The 13,685-nt window shown below is 46.7% G+C and overlaps 2 protein-coding genes across 2 annotated transcripts in view; both read left to right on the top strand.

Moving 5' to 3' along the window:
- The window catches only part of sog (short gastrulation), a 277,663-nt gene that overhangs the window by 140,901 nt on the left and 123,077 nt on the right, over positions 1–13,685 (top strand). The gene's annotated exons all lie outside the window — the stretch shown is intronic.
- On the top strand, positions 10,295–13,414 carry LOC138371410 (uncharacterized). Its single transcript, XM_069336215.1, has 2 exons — positions 10,295–11,975; positions 12,365–13,414. Exon 1 carries the CDS (start codon positions 10,503–10,505, stop codon positions 11,205–11,207), a length of 705 nt encoding a protein of 234 aa, XP_069192316.1. The 5' UTR covers positions 10,295–10,502; the 3' UTR covers positions 11,208–11,975; positions 12,365–13,414.

Raw genomic sequence — 13,685 nt, 5'->3', positions numbered from 1 at the left:
CACACACGCCCACACACGCCCACACGCCCACAGACACAACACCACCAACACTTCAAGACACCGCCCGCCCCGGTGGAGGGTGACAAATTAACGACCAGTTTGAACGGCAGCGATCAGACCATTAGGACCAGTGACGTCATCAGCCCATATAAACAACCCGATATGGCTAACGACTTGGAGGTGGGGGGGGGGGGGCGGGCGGGGCGGGGGGGGGGTGTATTTGTCTCCCTCTCGACCTTCTGTTTTTGTTCCAGACTGTTTTTGTTCCAGACTGTTTTTGTTCCAGACTGTTTTTGTTCCAGACTGTTTTTGTTCCATTTTTTTTTGTCAAGATTTTTTGTTGATTTCTGTATTTCTTAGGATATAATTTTTTTTTGAATTGATGTATATGTTTCGGACATTCTTTGTTATTGCTTTTATTTGTCTTGTGTTTTTGTTCGTGTCTTTGTTCATTATCTTTCGTCTTCCTGGTTACTTTAATATGTCTTCCTCTCTCTCATTGCCTCTAGCTTTAAGCCAGCGGCTTGTCTTAAGGTCCCTCTATTTGTCCTGAAAGAGTTTTTCTTGCTGGATTTTAAAATTCAGTAGAACTTTTTAATTTTTTTAAGAATTTACGGTTTCGGCGGGTAGGCGGTTCCATGGGTTTAGTAACTGAGTGACTCACCATAGATGTATAGTGGCTTGTATAGTGACTGTTGTGAGCCTCTTGTTGAATCACTTGTGATAAAGAAAGAGTATTGATATGTGTATATATATATATATATATATATATATATATATATATATATATATATATATATATATATTAATTTATATATAAAGTTTATATGTAATTGTTGCTCGCAGTAAGTTTAAGTTTTTTTTAAACTAGCTTCGAAGGTCAGATTCTCAAGTTTCAGCAGTGCAAGCGGCATGGGCGTGCTGGGTGTGGGTGTGGGCGCGCTGGGTTTGGGCGTACTGGGTGTGGGCGTGGGTAGGAATATCGGCGGTGTAAACACTAGAACAAGACCTATGCCCCCCCACCCCCCATCATCCCTACCTGTAACCTTTCCTCCTTTGTTGTGTTATAGACCTGTCTGTCCAACAGGTCGGACAGGTTCGCAAGGTCCGCTGACCTACCCCCCCCCCCCCCGCAAGCACAAATAGGTGAGTACACACACACACACACACACACACACACACACCTTGGCTCGTCCATTCCTTGATACCACACTAGATGGATCACACACCAGCACACAGATTGATTGACAGTTGAGAGGCGGGACCAAAGAGCCAAAGCTCAACCCCCGCAAGCACAATTAGGTGAGTACAATTATGTGAGTACAGACAGTAGACAGACAGACAGTCAGACAGTCAGAAACAGACTTATCAGCTGAGCCCCGGCTCGATAACAAGAGGGGTTACTGCCCCAATAGACCAAATAGGAGAAGGTCATTCCCAGCTCATGGTGGCTGAGAGCCTTGTTGAGCGATAGTGCCCTTCACTAACACAGCGTCCAACAGCCTTATTTGTTGCAGCTAACCTATAATTAGCGGTATCCTGGATTACAGGCAACTGTTCTAGGCTTTTACCTGGGGATTACCTGTGGCTTTACCTGGCTGGGAATGACCTGCGTACCTGTACTAGATCTGACGTGGTCGGTATTTGGAAATGGTAGGACTTGTGATGGTTGATATCGTGTAGCACCTGGGTATCTTGTCGATATCCATGGCTTGGATATCTGCCCCAGGCAAGGCTCGGGTGAGAGGAGAAGAACTCTTAGAACTCTCTCCAGGTATTCTCCCTCTCTACAGGTCTCTAATTAACTCTTTCTTCGTCGATATTAGGTAACGGTTAGTGTGTGTGCAGGTACCTGATATCTGGCTGGTATCAGGTCTGATAACAGTGACCTGGAGGCTCTGTGAGGTTGATATCTTGGCTACACCTGGCCCCAAGAACTGATCACTTTGTTTACCTTATCTGGTAAACCTTCTTACCTTCTCCTTATTATTATTTTTGTTGTTATTATTGATGTTGTGTGGGCCGGTGTTTACTACCGGCGGACGAGGAGTGCCGGACCAACCGGGCTGTGGTGGGTATGTGGGCCTGAGGACCGCTCCAAGCAACAGCCTGGTGGACCAAACTCTCACAAGTCAAGCCTGGCCTCGGGCCGGGCTTGGGGAGTAGAAGAACTCCCAGAACCCCTTCAACCAGGTATCAACCAGGTATCAACCAGGTATCAACCAAGTATCAACCAGGTATCAACCAGGTATCAACCAGGTATCAACCAGGTATCAACCAGGTATCAACCAGGTATCAACCAGGTGTCATCCAGGTATCTACCACTCACATAGTTGCTCCGTTCCGGTCCAGTCGTGCCCCGTCCACAATTCCGTCTCGTACAGTTACTCAATGTGTTTCTGGCTCATTACTTGCCTTAAAAGTCTGAAGCAACAGTGTGCATATTGGATTATAAGCCCTCCTCCCCCCTTACCCACCCCTCGCCCCCACCCACGCCCCCACCCACGCCCCCAACCCCTCCTTGTCTAGCCGGGCAAAAACGTCTCGGTTTCTTCCAGGTTGGTCCCCATGTGGCTCCAGCTAGAGGCGGGGGCGGGAGCTAGCGGAAAACTGCGTGGCTTCAGAGAGAGAGAGAGAGTGAGAGAGAGAGAGAGAGAGAGAGAGAGAGAGAGAGAGAGAGAGAGAGAGACAGACAGACAGACAGACAGACAGAGAGTCATCATAAACACCCGGGTCAACATTTTACAAGCGTGGCGGGTAAAAGTGTTTTCTTGTAACCGATCATATTTGGCGATCGAATTTCCCACCTGGCCATTGGGATCGCGCCAGATAAATAAAATTAAACGCTGCCATCAGCTTCCATGGTCAGGGCGGAGGACCTGTTTTTGCCGCCATCGCGCGCCAACCCACTCTGCGCATGCGTCGCTGTTTTGTTGACATTTTGACAGACGGATCCAACGACATCGAAGCCGGATTCCTGCTCTTCCTTGCTGTGTCACTTTGAAAAGTATTGTCCCTGAGGTGTGCTATCGGCTGGGGGAGATAAGGAACGCCATTAAACAAAGTACAAAACAATTGGCCATTTCCAATCGATAAAAGCTGTCTTCTTCGTCTTTAAACACGTCAACAGGACCTGTCCGAGCGAGTTGTAAGACTAGGGAGCTGGGCCAGAACTATGGCTTCTCCTCCCACCATCTTGGACACGCCCAGAGCTCTCTCTATTAGTGGTGGGGGAGTAGAGATGCCGATGGAGAGTTACAGGAGAAGGATAACGTTTAGAATTTCTAAAATTCCACATGAATTCTTCATGAATGTTGATACGAGCATCAAATTATATAAACCACATGTCACCCTCTCTGGACTTTGAAGCAGCCATAGACAGGATGTCTATGCACTCTGCTCAAAGCCCTGATTCCTAGAATTCCAAATGTGACCATGGTGTTACTGCACACAAAATGCCCTCGAAGGAAATTACTGGGAAAATAAGAAAGTGTATCTTCAATTTCCTAACCAACAGAATCTAGAGTGTAAAAATCGACACAGTAAAATCTGGATCATCCACTGTGAGAAGCTCAGTCCTCCAGGGTACTGTGCTTGCTCCAGTACTCTTTCTCATCCTCATATCACACATAGACGAGGATAACAGTAGTACTGTATCATCCTATGCAGATGACACATGGATTATTAGTGTCTCTAGTTGCAACACGTGTCTCTTAATTGTTGCACCACGTGTCTCTTCTTGCAATACGTGTATCACAGCTCGAGGATATCCTCTGACGTCACTCCTCATCTCCCTGCTATCATACACAGCCTCCTTGCTCCCCTCTGTATCTTTAACCAGAGAATAGACAGCTTTCTCCATCAATGAAACCTTTGTCTCCACCATAGATAACTTTCCCTCCAACATAGACCCCTTTCCCTCCAACATAGACCCCCTTTCCCTCCAACATAGACCCCTTTCCCTCCAACATAGACCCCTTTCCCTCCAACATAGACCCCTTTCCCTACAACATAGACCCCTTTCCCTCCAACATAGACCCCCTTTCCCTACAACATAGACCCCTTTCCCTCCAACATAGACCCCTTTCCCTACAACATAGACCCCTTTCCCTCCAACATAGACCCCCTTTCCCTCCAACATAGACCCCCTTACTCCCCAACATAGTTTTCACATCAACATAAACAGCCTTGTGATACACAGACTACAGTGCCGCCCCTCATAACGACCCGTGCCACAAAATGCCTGGCTAAACAGACCCCAATAGAAACCTCACAGCTGATGCCTACTGATATCAGTGCCAGTCATCTTGCTTGCCTCTTTATCTCAGGGAATAGCAGCGCCAAGAGAAGTCGTTGGTCAGGATCCTAGGGTAGTTGACTGAAGCATTCCTGCAACTGAAGAATTTGCTCCTGAAATGCAGAATCATGTGGCTCAACTGCCTCTCAATGTTCTTGAACCTACGTTGAATTTCTTGCTGAGAGAAGCTGAGAGAGACTGTGGGAGAAGCACAGGATGCCTGGGAGAAGGATAAGTTGCAAATGAGAAGATGCTGAGATGCAGGATATCATATACAGGTTATAGGATACAATATACAAGATGCAGGATATCATATACAGGTTATAGGATACAATATACAAGATGCAGGATATCATATACAGGTTATAGGATACAATATACAAGATGCAGGATATCATATACAGGTTATAGGATACAATATACAAGATGCAGGATATCATATACAGGTTATAGGATACAATATACAAGATGCAGGATATCATATACAGGTTATAGGATACAATATACAAGATGCAGGATATCATATACAGGTTATAGGATACAATATACAAGATGCAGGATATCATATACAGGTTATAGGATACAATATACAAGATGCAGGATATCATATACAGGTTATAGGATACAATATACAAGATGCAGAATATCATATACAGGTTATAGGATACAATATACAAGATGCAGGATATCATATACAGGTTATAGGATACAATATACAAGATGCAGGATATCATATACAGGTTATAGGATACAATATACAAGATGCAGGATATCATATACAGGTTGTAGGATACAATATACAAGATGCAGGATATCATATACAGGTTATAGGATACAATATACAAGATGCAGGATATCATATACAGGTTATAGGATACAATATACAAGATGCAGGATATCATATACAGGTTATAGGATACAATATACTGTATACAGGATATACAAGATTCAAGATAAATATAAAATAGAATTCCTAGGGTATAAAGTGTACTTTATACAATCATACACCTTGCCAGCTGTATACTATACAATCATACACCTTGCCAGCTGTATACTATACAATCATACACCTTGCCAGCTGTATACTATACAATCATACACCTTGCCAGCTGTATACTATACAATCATACACCTTGCCAGCTGTATACTATACAATCATACACCTTGCCAGCTGTATACTATACAATCATACACCTTGCCAGCTGTATACTATACAATCATACACCTTGCCAGCTGTATACTATACATTCATACACCATGACAGCTGTGTATTATACACTCATACACCGTATCAGCTATACCACATATGGTACAGGACACCTGTACCCCCTTGTACACCAGGAGCCCACGTGGCCAGTATGTATTTACATGTATTATGTATCTTAACACACGATCTTGCCCACTACCACCAGATCCTTAACTCCTGACCACCTGATTGGCAAATGCCTTGGCCACTTCCCACCTCGATAAATACAGTACTGTATGAGGCCTGATTGGCAAGTGCTGTGGCCACTTCCCACCTTGATAAATACAGTACTGTATGACGCCTGATTGGCAAGTGCTATGACCACTTCCCACCTCGATAAATACAGTACTGTATGAGGCCTGATTGGCAAGTGCTGTGGCCACTTCCCACCTCGATAAATACAGTACTGTATGACGCCTCTGTTGTATAAGATATAAAAAATTGGGTGTTGATGGGCGTAACCTGAAATACCCACATACCCACCATGCTATACCCACAGTGGGTATGGGCGTGGCAAGCTTAGTTTTGTCTCTTTCCATAGATCTTCCCTCGTTACAGTATTAATTGGTTGTTAACATGCCTTTGTTGTTCACTTCTCCTTGAGGTATTGTTATGATCTCAGCCTGCAGGAGAAACGAGTCTCCCTTCTTGAGAGTTATTCAGCAAGCCTGACCTAACTAGAAGGTCTAGCAAATATTGAGGTGATAACCCATATGAAAAATGGCTGGTTGGATATGTAAAACAATTTAAGATTATGGGCAGTAAGTAAGGAAATAGATAAATGACTGGCTAGGAGATGTGGACACTTTGCTGGAGGCGTGAGGCTCGCTTCCGGAGGACCTTGACCTCACTTGAGTGCCAGACATCGCAGGGGGAAGCCGCGCTCCGTTTGAGCTCCCGCCAGAAGGGAACCCCTAGTGATATATCTCGCAGAGAAGAGAAGTGTGCGGACGTACCAGCTGTGGAATCGAGCTGGGAACGTTGTGGTCTCAAGTCCTGGTCGACGAGCAGATATTAAATCGCCCAGAAGCATTATTGTGGGCTGTGTGGAGCGCCCTGACCAGACGCCGTCAGAGGGAAAGCGCCCTCGACCAATTAATCTGTGGTAAGCACGATAAACGCCAGTTCATAGTGATTACTTGTAGTTTGGTCGTGTGCCCAGCGACAGTAGCAATGTTTATGTATAAGTTAGACATGTTTTAATAAGGCAGAAAGCCTGAAATAGGAGAGTGAAGAGGGAGGAACACGGAGCGACGTCCGCCCCCTCTGAGCGCTGGCGGAAGACTGAGGGAGCCGGGCTCTTGACGGAGGAAGACCCTCCCAGTGAGTGAGGACCGACACCAGGCGAGGTGGAGTATGGACCCGCCCAAAACGGGGGAGTCCACTCTCACTGTATGTAGAGAACAGATAGAGGTTTGAGGCAAGCATAGTGTGTGGTTATTTTTGTTTATGTGTTAAAGGGGAACAGTTTATTGGAGTGTCGATGGGTTGCAGGTTTGTTCTTTGGGGAAGAAGTTGCTGAGAACTTCGAAGCCAGCAGATGATGTAGCTGATGAGACTCCAAGGTAGTGGAGCAGAGGACCTCGAGCTGTGAGGAGAAGCAGCAGTGAAGAGGAGTGTCACGTGCTTCTGTAGAGGTGGTGTAGCAGCCAAGAGAGCTGTGGAAGAACCTAACAGAAGGGTGAAGCGCCGTAGTTGCACAAGGAAACTTCATGATAGCAGCCTGGAGGAGCTGCAGAGGATCCTGGTAGTGAGGCCCGGCAGAACCTAAGGATATTAGGGTTGTGAACTTCCAGAGGTGGAAGGGGAAGTTCTGGTGGATTACTAGTAGGGAGTTGATAGTGTTTGGTTGTCATTAGCGTGCAAGACGCAGTGAGAGGTGAGTGACTGTTGGCATTCTTGCGTCAAGGAGTTTTTTTATACTGAAGTATCAATGGACATTTATACTGGTATATGTTATTGCATTCAAATGCTGGTTTTCTATATATATATGTTATCTTGCTGATGGTGCAACAGTGTGTGGGCTTGACCAACTTGAGGAGGTTAATAGTACCAGGTGGTGAACCAGGGGTTGGGATACCACTTGATAAGCTGATAATAGAGTTCTGATGGTATTGGAGTGCAACCTGATTTGGATATTATAGAGTATAGGATTCATTATTATTATATGTGTGTATGTATCGTGTATGTGCTCTGTTCAGTAAATGTGTCACAATTTGCTGGTGTTTGCCCTTGTCCTAGTGAGGCTTCCCAGGAGGTAGTAAAGAAGGAGAGAGAGAGAGAGAAAGAACCATGAACCACTGCTGTGGACAGGGTAGGAGGTAATACTAGTAAGTCATAGGGGGATTGAGGAGATCATATCTCATAAGGAGAGAGTGGGGAGTCACAGCGGCTCGAGTGGGTGTGTGCACGTGACAACGAGGCTAAGTGTTGGAGCCGCATCCCCTGAACGTGTGACGTTGAGCCCCTCTCCAAGAGCCAGAAGCGCCAAGGGTGATCTCCTAGTATAAGCACTCTGCCGAGTTGTGGGTTGGGTTGTCCATAGAGAAGGATCAACGACGACAACACCAACCAACCCACAGTCTATATAATAAATTGGGGGCCTGTCCGGGATAGTGGACTGACACACCCACACCCTGTCCAAGAGTGGATTTGTACACCCCTGCTGAGATAAACTGTGTGACCGCAGGTGTATACTCTCTCTCTTGGGAAGACTCACAGGACAAGATGGATAAGGTGCAAGCGTTTGTGGAGTCAGACAAGCCTGAGGACTTGGAAGGTTGCACGAGGGATCAATTGAAACAAATAGCAGAAAAATGTGGCATTAGGTTGAAAGCATCTAAAGTAGCTGGGATGAAGGATGAGATCCTGAGGCAGTTGAGAGCCAGAAGTGAAGCGGCAGAACAAGGAGCCCAGGAAGGAGCTGAAAGTAGAAAGGAGGATGATGGGCAGGATGAAGTGAGATCCCAGGGATCGAGTAGGAGCAGCAAGAGTAGCCGCAGTAGCAGGAGTAGCCGAAATAGGAGCTTGGAGAGATTCCAGTTAGAGCTCCAGATGCAGCAACAACGAGAGGACAAGGAGAGACAGTTCCAGCTGGAAAAGATGAAATTAGAACTCCAGATGAAAAATGAAGCAGAGAAGGAAAAAGAAAAAACCAGACTGGAAATAGAAAAAGAGAAAGCAAGACTAGAGGTCGAAAAAGAAAAAGCCCAGGTCGAAAAAGAAAAAGCCCAGGTCGAAAAAGAAAAAGAGAGAACAAAACAAATGCAGATAGAAGCGAATAGAACCTTGGCTGAGCAGAGGATTGAACATGGGTTGCCAGAGAGCACCACCCAGGTATCACACCCACCAGAGGTTAGGGTTAGGGAGAAGGACATTCCCTTGTTTGTTCCCGAAGAGGCAGAGAGCTTCTTCGAGCATTTTGAGAAAGTAGCCAGTATCAAGGAGTGGCCACAGGAGGAATGGGCCCAGCTGGTCCAGTTAAGATTGACCGGTGCAGCCAGGGAGGCATACACCCAATTGTCACTGGAAGAGTGTCAGGATTATGCCACAGTAAAGAGCAGCATATTGCGCTCGTTTCAGTTAACCCCAGAAGCTTATAGGAAGCGCTTCAGAGAGATGATCAAAGTTGGAGCGTGTACGTTTGCTGAGACAGCAAGGGATCTGGAAAGACGATTCCAGAAGTGGATTGAGGCTGCTGGAGTTGGATCTTATGCTGACCTGAAGCAACTGATGGTCATGGAGAAGTTCTTGGAGATGATGCATCCCGAAACAAAGTTCAAGATCCAAGAAGCAGGGATAAAGGAGGTGAAAGATGCCGCAGATAGGGCGGATATGATTACTGAAGCGTACAAGAGCTTAAGGGAGAACAGAGTGAGAAGCGAGGCGAGACGCAGCAATGGAAGATCCAATGGAGTCTGGGGAGGAAGAAATTATGAAAGACCCAGAAGAGTCTGGGGTGAGAAAAATTTTGATAAATGGGCAGATAAAAGTAAGTACCCTAAAACTCAGAAGAGTAGGTCGCGCACTTCATCTGAAAGTGAGGATGGAGGAGCTAAACGAGAAACTGATCGGTATCCGGGAGATCAAGAGTCCAGTAAAGCTCCACAGAGTACGAGTAGTACGTCTGGCCCGAGGAAGTCCAATACGAGTGGGCAGAGTCAGAGCTACTCTGGTACATATAGAAGAGATTTTTCCCAGATGAGATGTTACAATTGTAACGGATTGGGTCACGTGATGCGAGATTGTAGACAGGGCAAGAGAGTTGTGACCCTGGCCATGTGTGACCCCGGAAGTAAATATACTAATGTGTTCCGAGACAAACCACAGAGAGCGAATTTAGTGAACGAGAGGTATAGGCCGTTCATGAGTAAAGGTTGGATCAGTATAAGAGGCCAACCTGAGGTAGAAGTTGGTATCTTAAGAGATACCGGAGCTAATCAGAGCTTGATTGCGAGAAGCCTGATTGGGGATGGTCGACGGTTAGCTGGCAGTGGGAAGATGAAAGTATATGGGTTATTGTCGGAGAGTGACATGCCCGTATGTGCTGTCCAGCTAAGGTCGGAATATGTGTCGGCGGAGGTGATGTTGGGAGTGTGCCCCGACATACCTATTCCAGGAGTCCAAGTGATCCTGGGGAATGACTTGTGCGGGACAAAGGTGTTGCCAAGAGTCATAGCGGAGACTGTGCCAGAGGAGTGCCCAGAAGGCCATGGCACGGGTGGGACACCTGAGAGTGTGAACCTGACTGACATCCGAGGGGATGAGTCAGGAGACCGCCAAGCCATTGAGTACCCCGTCTCGGTAGTGAGGAAGGCAGAGGTGGCCGACAAGGAAGACGCTGGAGAAGATGATACAGTGTCGATTCAACCAGTGGAAGATATCGATGTAGATATAGCATGGCTGTTTGATGAAGGTCCAGCCCAGGCAAATGGAGTCTCGGTGAGGTCGAAAGTGAAGATGGCCCAGCCGAAGAAGAATACTGTGAAGGGAGTTGACCGGAAGAGAGCCCAGACTGCTGAAATTGAGAGTCGGAAGGCGAATGCAACTGTGCTGAGTAGGAATGAGGAAAGATGTGGACAGACTGAGGACGGGAATAGAGCGTCAAGTGGTCCACGAGCACAGAGGCATATGGATAGTGGAGTTAAGTTGTTTGAGATGTCAGGAGTCGACATGTTTCACAGAAGACGTGGAGGAGAGATAGTGAAGAAGAGTAATAGCCGGGAAAATGAAAGGAGAAGAGACAGTATGTGTGGAGAGATGCTTACGAGCACTCTAGGAGAGGTAGAGCGACATGCACAGTCGAGTGCTGTTGGTTGTAGTATGGTGCCCGAAGAAACTTTTAGGGAACGAAGAAGAGTTGAAGGAGAAGAAATGGAGGGGTATAGAGGTGAGAAGTGTGGGAAGAGGATGATGATGCAAGCATGGAGGAATAGAAGAAAGCCGAGGACTCGATGGGAGTCGAACAGGATGAGGTCTCAGATAAATGAGGAGACGAAAAGGAGGATCGTCGGTGAAGACGAGGGAGTGAAGTATGATGACAGGAGGCGGAAGTATAATGGCAGTAGATGGAAGTATGAAGACGACAGAGGAGGTACAGACAGTAGATGTCTGACTCTGGACGAGAAGAGAAGAAGACGAGGAAACGGAGGGTGGAGACAATAAGTAGAGTGGAACGATGGAGTGCAGGCGTCCAAGGAGGACAGCCTAGCCAACAGGTGCCAGATAAGTCAGATCGTTTATGAGAAGATCATGTTTCTGGCGAGTTGTGAGCCAGATGTTGCAAGGAGCAACGAACTAATTGTAGACTCCTAAGGGAGTACGTAAGCAGATCAACCGTTCGAACCAATCGGTTGAAGAACGAGACAGCGTGGTGGCGGATGTATTATCCCGAGCTTTGCCACTGGAATAACTCTCAAAAATAAGGGGAGGGGAGTGTTATGATCTCAGCCTGCAGGAGAAACGAGTCTCCCTTCTTGAGAGTTATTCAGCAAGCCTGACCTAACTAGAAGGTCTAGCAAATATTGAGGTGATAACCCATATGAAAAATGGCTGGTTGGATATGTAAAACAATTTAAGATTATGGGCAGTAAGTAAGGAAATAGATAAATGACTGGCTAGGAGATGTGGACACTTTGCTGGAGGCGTGAGGCTCGCTTCCGGAGGACCTTGACCTCACTTGAGTGCCAGACATCGCAGGGGGAAGCCGCGCTCCGTTTGAGCTCCCGCCAGAAGGGAACCCCTAGTGATATATCTCGCAGAGAAGAGAAGTGTGCGGACGTACCAGCTGTGGAATCGAGCTGGGAACGTTGTGGTCTCAAGTCCTGGTCGACGAGCAGATATTAAATCGCCCAGAAGCATTATTGTGGGCTGTGTGGAGCGCCCTGACCAGACGCCGTCAGAGGGAAAGCGCCCTCGACCAATTAATCTGTGGTAAGCACGATAAACGCCAGTTCATAGTGATTACTTGTAGTTTGGTCGTGTGCCCAGCGACAGTAGCAATGTTTATGTATAAGTTAGACATGTTTTAATAAGGCAGAAAGCCTGAAATAGGAGAGTGAAGAGGGAGGAACACGGAGCGACGTCCGCCCCCTCTGAGCGCTGGCGGAAGACTGAGGGAGCCGGGCTCTTGACGGAGGAAGACCCTCCCAGTGAGTGAGGACCGACACCAGGCGAGGTGGAGTATGGACCCGCCCAAAACGGGGGAGTCCACTCTCACTGTATGTAGAGAACAGATAGAGGTTTGAGGCAAGCATAGTGTGTGGTTATTTTTGTTTATGTGTTAAAGGGGAACAGTTTATTGGAGTGTCGATGGGTTGCAGGTTTGTTCTTTGGGGAAGAAGTTGCTGAGAACTTCGAAGCCAGCAGATGATGTAGCTGATGAGACTCCAAGGTAGTGGAGCAGAGGACCTCGAGCTGTGAGGAGAAGCAGCAGTGAAGAGGAGTGTCACGTGCTTCTGTAGAGGTGGTGTAGCAGCCAAGAGAGCTGTGGAAGAACCTAACAGAAGGGTGAAGCGCCGTAGTTGCACAAGGAAACTTCATGATAGCAGCCTGGAGGAGCTGCAGAGGATCCTGGTAGTGAGGCCCGGCAGAACCTAAGGATATTAGGGTTGTGAACTTCCAGAGGTGGAAGGGGAAGTTCTGGTGGATTACTAGTAGGGAGTTGATAGTGTTTGGTTGTCATTAGCGTGCAAGACGCAGTGAGAGGTGAGTGACTGTTGGCATTCTTGCGTCAAGGAGTTTTTTTATACTGAAGTATCAATGGACATTTATACTGGTATATGTTATTGCATTCAAATGCTGGTTTTCTATATATATATGTTATCTTGCTGATGGTGCAACAGTGTGTGGGCTTGACCAACTTGAGGAGGTTAATAGTACCAGGTGGTGAACCAGGGGTTGGGATACCACTTGATAAGCTGATAATAGAGTTCTGATGGTATTGGAGTGCAACCTGATTTGGATATTATAGAGTATAGGATTCATTATTATTATATGTGTGTATGTATCGTGTATGTGCTCTGTTCAGTAAATGTGTCACAATTTGCTGGTGTTTGCCCTTGTCCTAGTGAGGCTTCCCAGGAGGTAGTAAAGAAGGAGAGAGAGAGAGAGAAAGAACCATGAACCACTGCTGTGGACAGGGTAGGAGGTAATACTAGTAAGTCATAGGGGGATTGAGGAGATCATATCTCATAAGGAGAGAGTGGGGAGTCACAGCGGCTCGAGTGGGTGTGTGCACGTGACAACGAGGCTAAGTGTTGGAGCCGCATCCCCTGAACGTGTGACGTTGAGCCCCTCTCCAAGAGCCAGAAGCGCCAAGGGTGATCTCCTAGTATAAGCACTCTGCCGAGTTGTGGGTTGGGTTGTCCATAGAGAAGGATCAACGACGACAACACCAACCAACCCACAGTCTATATAATAGGTATCTTGTATGTTGCTGTCATGTCCCCCTTCTTGTTCTTCAGTGCGTGTATTCTGATCATTGGGAATGTACTCCTGCCTTAATCTACCACTGTCTTAGTGCTCAGGTTCCGATCACTTTATAACATTGCACTTTTCAGGATTGGATTCAAATAGCCGTTTTTTTCAGAACACATAGGAATGTTTAGCAGATGACATGTTGGGCCTCTCAGCTCCCATGTA

The sequence above is a fragment of the Procambarus clarkii genome, chromosome 35, assembly GCF_040958095.1.
Source record: "Procambarus clarkii isolate CNS0578487 chromosome 35, FALCON_Pclarkii_2.0, whole genome shotgun sequence".
Lineage (NCBI taxonomy): Eukaryota > Metazoa > Arthropoda > Malacostraca > Decapoda > Cambaridae > Procambarus > Procambarus clarkii.
The sequence above is the reverse complement of the archived record's forward strand: the minus strand, read 5'-3'. Positions and strand labels throughout refer to the sequence as shown.

Bases quoted from the DNA above. Each gene is read 5' to 3' on its own strand.
- LOC138371410 (XM_069336215.1), top strand. From the start codon at position 10,503: ATGGCCCAGCCGAAGAAGAATACTGTGAAGGGAGTTGACCGGAAGAGA.